The following is a 7,610-nucleotide window of genomic DNA, read 5'->3' as shown; positions in this document are numbered from 1 at the left end:
CCATTTGGAGATGTGACACCTTCAAAACCAAATCCCTTCGCGAACGCATTCGGGAGGTCAAAAGGGCATCACTATGCCTCAACTGCCTCGGGAAAGGGCACACAACGAAGCATTGTTTCGCAGGATCATGTCGCGTATGCGGAGAACGACATCATACAATGCTGCATAGGACAAAACGCCATTCAGGGTCTCGTTCCAGCACGTCCAGCCCGAAATCTTCCCCATCAAATAGCCGATCCACAACACCTTCTTCGCCACCCTACGTATCACCCACTCGTCGCAAAAGGCACACAACAGACCACAGATCGGAAACACCACGAACAGCCGCGTCTGCAAGTCCACCGCCCAGTGACAAACGAACACACAACCAATGACGCCGACGATCGACGACTCCGTTCATGACCGAACATATCAAACCAATAGCATCCGAATTACTGTCCAATGATCTAGTCATCACAGCGCAGATTAATATTTTGAATGATAAACAGCAACCAATCCGTTGTCGAGCGTTGCTCGACACCGGATCCAGTATGAACTTCATTACCGAGGAATTAGCAAAATCGTTAAGGATAAGGCAAAACAAATGTTCGGTCCCGATCGGAGCTCTAGATACCTTGACAACGACCTCTAAGCGACACATCACGGCCACGATCACTTCCACTGACGGTACATACACGCGGACATTAACGTTCCTTATCATTCCAATCATATCAACCTTAATTCCCAGCGAACCCATCGATCGTTCGACACTTGAGATACCAAAAAATCTCAAATTGGCCGATCCACGATTTCATTTACCAGCTCCGATAGATGTACTATTAAGCTCAGGTTCAACACTCGCGTCGATGTGTGTGGGACAAGTCAACCTCACGCAGCCAGACGAGCCTGGACTGCGTCTGCAAAAGACGCGATTCGGATGGGTAATCGGGGGGAGTCCAACTTCCCAAACCGCTACAAACATATTTCACACATCCACGACGACTTTACAAGCAGACCTCGCGCGGTTTTGGGAAATCGATGAAGGACCCTCAATTAAACATATCTCAGAGGCAGATCGACGATGCGAAGAACACTTCCAAGCCCACACCCGACGCACCAGCGAAGGACGATACATCGTCGCTCTACCTTTCAACGATCAGCTTCAGTCACTCGGATCATCTAAAACGCTGGCGAGTAAACGACTCGCCTCACTCAATCGCCGATTCCAGCACGACAAACGCTTCGAATCAGAATATCGAACGGTAATACAGGAATACCTGGCGTTGGGACACATGACGAAGGTCAATGACAACCACTCCGACGACAACGGATACTATTTACCCCATCATGGCGTGACCAAAGCATCGAGTCAAACCACCAAACTCCGTGTAGTTTTCGACGGATCGGCACCAAGCACTACCGGAACCTCCTTAAACGATACACTTCACACAGGACCCAAGTTACAGGAAGATTTATTTTATATATTAATTAGATTCCGCGCTCATCAATACGTACTCACCGGCGACATCGAGAAAATGTATCGGCAATTCCTCGTACGACCAGAGGATCGGAAATATCAAAGGATATTATGGCGCAGCGCGAGTGGAGAAACAGAAACATATGAGCTTAACACTGTAACGTTCGGTTTATCCGCAGCCCCGTATCTAGCTATTCGGTGCCTCAAGCAACTGGCAGAGGACGAAGGACATCGATTTCCACGTGCAGCACAGGTACTGCAGCGGGATTTCTATGTCGACGACGCTCTCACCGGAGCTGAAACGAAGGACGAAGCCCTCACGCTCAGAACAGAACTCACCAATTTACTTCAACTGGCCGGCTTAAACATACGAAAATGGGCGTCAAACGATAATGACTTATTACACGGACTCTCCTTAGAAGAAACAAATCACCAACATTTTTTGGGCGACTCGCAAACCTTGAAGACGCTGGGAGTGTTATGGAATTCATCCGACGACTCTATTCTTTACTCGGTCGAAGTCAAACCCACGCCGTCTCGAGTCACGAAACGAATCATCAGCTCGGAGATTGCAAAAATTTACGATCCGCTCGGTCTGCTCGCACCGGTGATTGTTCGGGCCAAGATGCTACTTCAACGAATATGGTCGTCGAAAATCGATTGGGATGAATCACTTCCGATCGAGTTACATACAGAGTGGGAAAGGTACTATGCCCAATTACCCTTATTAAACAACGTCAGGTTCCCACGCAAGGCAATAATCGAGTCCGCAATGGAAATTGAACTGCATGGTTTCTGCGATGCCAGCGAAAAGGCTTACGGAGCCTGTATTTATCTTCGAACCCTTAACACCAACGGCCGTGTTTGGACCCAACTTTTAACCGCAAAATCGAAAGTCGCCCCACTCAAGTGCCAGACCATTCCTCGGCTCGAGCTGAGCGGAGCACTCCTTCTTACGTCCCTGATGTCGACAATACAACAAGCCCTATCCCACAAAATTACTCGAACTATCTATTGGACCGATTCCACTATCGTCCTCCATTGGCTCAATACATCACCTCACACCCTTAAAACATTCGTCGCTAACAGAGTCTCCGAAATTCAAACAAAAACCAGCATCCGCGATTGGCGCCACGTTCCTACCGACGACAATCCCGCGGACTTAATATCACGCGGCCAAACACCCGAAGAGTTTCTGCGCCCAACCATCTGGCAGCACGGTCCTGCATGGCTCTACCAGTCGGAAGGCTATTGGCCGACATGGGCGCTAACACCGCAAATTGAAGTACCGGAGCAGAAGGGGGCGATTTGTCTGTCCACAAACCCCCCCGATTACTGTTTGCTGCAAAGGTATTCATCCTGGCCCAAGTTGATACGAATCATAGCTCGTTGCCTCCGTTGGAAACAGAAAAGGAACCGAGCGGCACCCCTAACCGTTACCGAATTACGCACAACGCACAATAAATTGATAAAATTGTTGCAAAACATCCATTTCTCCGAGGAAATTCGCACACTCCAAAAAGATCGGAACGCGGCGATAAAGGGTAAGCTCACGCGACTCAATCCGTTCATAGACAAGGAAGGAATATTGCGAGTCGGGGGTCGACTCAGTCATTCGTCGATGACCTTCGCCCAGAAACATCCCATAGTATTACCTAAGTCATCCGTTACAACACGCATCATAGACCACGAGCACAAGATCCACATGCATTCGGGAACGCAGGCTACGTTATACGCAGTAAGACAAAGATACTGGCCCGTTGACGGTCGAAGTCAAGTATGGCGGGCGATCAAAGGCTGCGTCCGCTGCTGCCGCGCTCAACCACCGCCGGTAGAATACGTGATGGGTAATCTGCCGGAGGCGCGAGTAACGGAATCTCGCCCATTTACAAACGTCGGCGTCGATTACTGCGGGCCGTTCCACATCAAGGAAAAACGAGATCGTAACCGTCGTCAGATAAAAGTATACGTAGCCATTTTCGTATGCCTAGCAATTAAAGCGGTACACATCGAGCTCGTTGACGATCTCACTAGCGAAGCCTTCATCGCCGCTCTTCGCAGATTTATCGCTCGACGAGGCTATTGCTCCACCATCCATTCTGATAACGGCACCAACTTCAGAGGAGCAAGCAACGAATTACGAGAGCTTCACGATTTATTACAATCGGACGATCACAAGGAAAAAGTAACCGCATTTTTAGCCGACAAACAAATCGAATGGCGCTTCATTCCCCCTCATTCGCCGCATTTCGGTGGGCTATGGGAAGCAGCGGTGAAGTCATTTAAACGCCACCTCAGGCGTGTAGCCGGCAACGAGTTACTCACCTCTGAACAATTGAATACTCTTATCATAGAAATAGAAGCAGTCCTCAATTCCCGCCCGCTAACTCCTATCTCCACCGATCCAAATGATCTCCTAGTCCTCACTCCCGGACATTTTCTCATTGGCGATTCACTAATGTGCTTACGTGATCGAGATTTCAGAGACATTCCATCGAACCGACTCTCCAGATGGCAGCATATCCAACAGCTTAAACAGCATTTTTGGAACCGCTGGCATAAGGAGTATTTGAACGAGTTAACCAACCGCAATAAGTGGAGCAAGGGTGGACACGGCATCCAAAAAGGCACAATCGTCATCCTCAGAGAGGACAACGTTCCCTCCATGCATTGGCCTCTGGGCCGAGTTATCAAGGTTCATCCAGGCGCCGATGGTGTCATCCGGACAGCTACAGTTCAGACGGCAAAGAGCGTTTAGATCGGGCCGTCAAAAGGCTTGTCCCACTGCCAATTCAACCCGATCTCGAGAAACCCGAACAACTAGCCACCGAGACGAACTAAGATGGGAACTTCAACCACATCTCGCTAATTTGATCGGTACCCTCTCAACGGGGGGAGGATGTTACGCCATGCGGCTTGCCATAGATCATATTCTTCACTGTCGGTCGCGGCACTATAATGTCACAGACGGATCGTCGCGGCTGCCCGGCAAAATAAACATTGTAGTGGCAAGCGCATGGTTCATTAAGCAGAGCGACCTCCAGAAACGTCGATTCGTGGCCGTTATTTGATCTGGCGTAAAAGACGGTGGCGTGATCCGAAGGTAGTGGGGGTCGCCTTCCAGAAAGAATCAGAACGTTTCGAGAAGCCAAACAGTCTACACATATTTGTATCGCGCATTACATAGTCACATTTCTTTTGTTATTCCATTTAGATTTTCTAGTTAATAAGTTGTGCAATAAACATTAATTTAGTTGTGTTGATTCTGTGAGATTTCATTGAACTACCCTTATTATCATAATCGAAATAAGGGAATCGATCAGTTCGTGGCGTCGATAGTTCAATCGTAACGAGAACTTACAACTCTCGTTGACGTGATATCTCGCGATCGCGTCTCTCCGCGAATGATCGAAACAAATATGTTTAATAAATTCACAGTCATCTTGCATAAGTTCTACGAGAAAGTGCATTTTTGCTTTCTCCCAATAAATTGGATATATAAAATCTAGGAAATGTACATAGGCCTTTGTGATTGATTGTACACGTCCCTCCTTTTCCCTCGACTTTATCCCAAAACACATCTCGTCCGATTCACCACATAAAACCCCACATAACGTTCCCTTAAAGACACTTCATCGAGCCGATCCCCATAAAAAATCTCGAAGGGGATCTCGTTGACAAATGCCTGTCATCGGATACATGAGCTATTACGCGTTGAGTCGAACGCATGAGCGGAAGATCCAACCTCGGCGAACCCTGGTCGGATGATTTTCTATTTACCATCGAACGTTGCACAGTGTAACTCTCGGTTATTTTGGAGGTGGTCGATTAAGGCAGAATATCACTTGGGATTCAGGGAACGTTTTCAATTTAAACATTAATCTTCGTACGATTGGCTGGCGAGTGATGCTCGAGAATCCCCCGAAGCTACCGCCGTTTCTTAAGCGTCTCTCGATCGACTCCGAAGCTTGTCCCTTCCACGTGAATACATCTTTGATCGTCCCACCAATTCCTCCGTTCGTGGCTGAATATCGTGTTGATACTGGCTGATATAACACGCAAGAATAGCGGAGGAAGAATTTTCGAAGGAAATTCTATTTCATGATCCAATTAAGATAATATTCGGCATGTTTAATTTAAGCCATTAAGAGCCGAAGTTTGCAATTCTTTTAGTCAATTTCCATTACTAAACTTTATTGAATTTATATTGCACTTTAACTATATTGCGCTAAAAGGAATTTGAACAATTTGACTCGAAGAACTTGAACTATCTTGTATTATTATTACGTCAAAATATTTCTTTCAAATTACAGAAATTCTTTTTGTGGCTCTGATTCCTGTTTGGAGTTTCTGTAATCTATGGAGGCAAGAGAAATACAAGAAGACGGCGTGGTGCAAACCCCTTTCCAAATATTGGAGATACATCAAATGATTTTTTGTGAAGCAGAGTTTTCGAGAGGAACATAAACGACGAGCGACTCGTGGCGGGCATATATTTAAACAGCTGAAAGCGTTTCCAAATTTCTCGTTCGCGCCAGTACCAATTTGAGGCTTTTTCTCAGCATCATGCCGATTCGAAATCCAACGTTTGAAGTTTCGAAACAATTCGGCTCGTTCCGCTTTCACAGTTGTGTGCCTCGTCGGAACCGCTCGAACAATACCGCGCCATAAAACAATACTTTTATCTCATATTTGCTTTGTGCGGTCGCAATCAACGCCGCGAATGAGGTTGAACGACGAGGGAAAAGAAAAAAACAAGAAAACACGGAGAACGAGATGAGGAAAAGAAAAAATAAAAGAAATATACGGCAACCCAAACGAAGTGGAGTTGAATCGAACGCGACGAAGACGTGTTCGTCGCGTCGTCGTGAAAAACGAGACGGTTTTTATTTAGAATGGTCGAGACAGCGGTACCAAGTTGCCCGTTTGCGAGAACTCTGCTCGGCCGAACGCGTTTTAACTTCCGCTTTTTTACAGATTCATGACCTCCCCGAATGTTTCTGCCGTTTTATCACGGTTGTACGGTAAAACGCGCCGCAGAATCTGAATTCCAGAGGACCAGGCCAGAAAGCATCATTTTTTCCCATAGCCACAGCTCGACGCGAGACCAGCTGTTTTAACAGCTGCTTCAAAATTCTGTTTGCAGCTTCGTTTTGTATTTTCGACTGGACTAAAGGAAGCTAGATTTTCCGATTGTTAAGCTGTGTGCATTTTATTTTATATACAAGGGGGCAAACTTATAATCTCTTTAGTACATAGAATGCTTAGAATCGTAAGAACATTCCAAACCATTATCTCGAGGATTTTGCAACTTGAAATATCGCGTAGTTTATGTACTTAATTATAACTATTTTAACTTATTCTAATTTCGTCTAATCTCTTGTGAGAAGAACGCAATTTACTTCATCTCCTAACAGGCCGCTCCTTTTCTATTCCAATATTCTGCAAGGACTTCTTTCAATACAATTTTTTAATGTATCAATGACAAATTTTCTAAATCGCAGAGATAATTCTAAAATTCTTCTAATCCCTCTCTATAATTCACTATATATTTACTTCGCTAATTTTTATCGCTTATTCTATTTATTTATTAAAGCACATCTACATTGATTAATTCAAGTTAGATCTCTATGTATCAATTGTTGCAATAACATAAGGAAAACTTAGAATTTTTTGAATTCACCAATAAATTGCAATCGGTGAATAAGACGTAGAAAACGAAAAGACGAAAAATTAAACGCTGTTAAGAAACATCGGTTACAACTAGAGTCCCTTATGTCAGCAGTAAATTACTATCTCACAAGAAAATGCACACGCCTGGTCGCACTTTTTGACGGGAATAGCACGAGTTGCTCGTAAAAAATTACATGTTACCCTTCGTGGCAAGTTTTCACCGTTACTAATGCGGCCGATGATGTTGAAACGGGGTCGTCGGAACAGAGAATGCTATAAGAGAACGAGGTTGGCGGTGTGGCCCACTCGTGGCAAGTAAAAACGCGGCCTTTACGCAAGGGAGCGTCGTCACGCGGCTTTTATGGGATTACAAGCGCGACGTAGTAGTACGCCCCACGGTGGAACAAGAACTTCTCTCCGACAAAGTAATACTCCAAGGCAGACAGGAATTCGCGATGTTATTACCGGTACCGGAAATGGA

The 7,610-nt window shown here is 45.7% G+C and overlaps 1 protein-coding gene across 1 annotated transcript; it reads left to right on the top strand.

Annotated features, from left to right (window-relative positions):
• Positions 1–398: 398 nt before the first annotated feature.
• Positions 399–3,816, top strand: LOC117235850. The gene is made up of 3 exons (XM_033498276.1): positions 399–666; positions 1,636–3,728; positions 3,811–3,816. Exons 1-3 carry the CDS (start codon positions 399–401, stop codon positions 3,814–3,816), a joined length of 2,367 nt encoding a protein of 788 aa, XP_033354167.1.
• Positions 3,817–7,610: the final 3,794 nt, after the last annotated feature.

This window comes from Bombus vosnesenskii, unplaced genomic scaffold (genome assembly GCF_011952255.1).
Source record: "Bombus vosnesenskii isolate JDL3184/JDL3185 unplaced genomic scaffold, Bvos_JDL3184-5_v1.1 scf7180000013328, whole genome shotgun sequence".
Lineage (NCBI taxonomy): Eukaryota > Metazoa > Arthropoda > Insecta > Hymenoptera > Apidae > Bombus > Bombus vosnesenskii.
The sequence above is the reverse complement of the archived record's forward strand: the minus strand, read 5'-3'. Positions and strand labels throughout refer to the sequence as shown.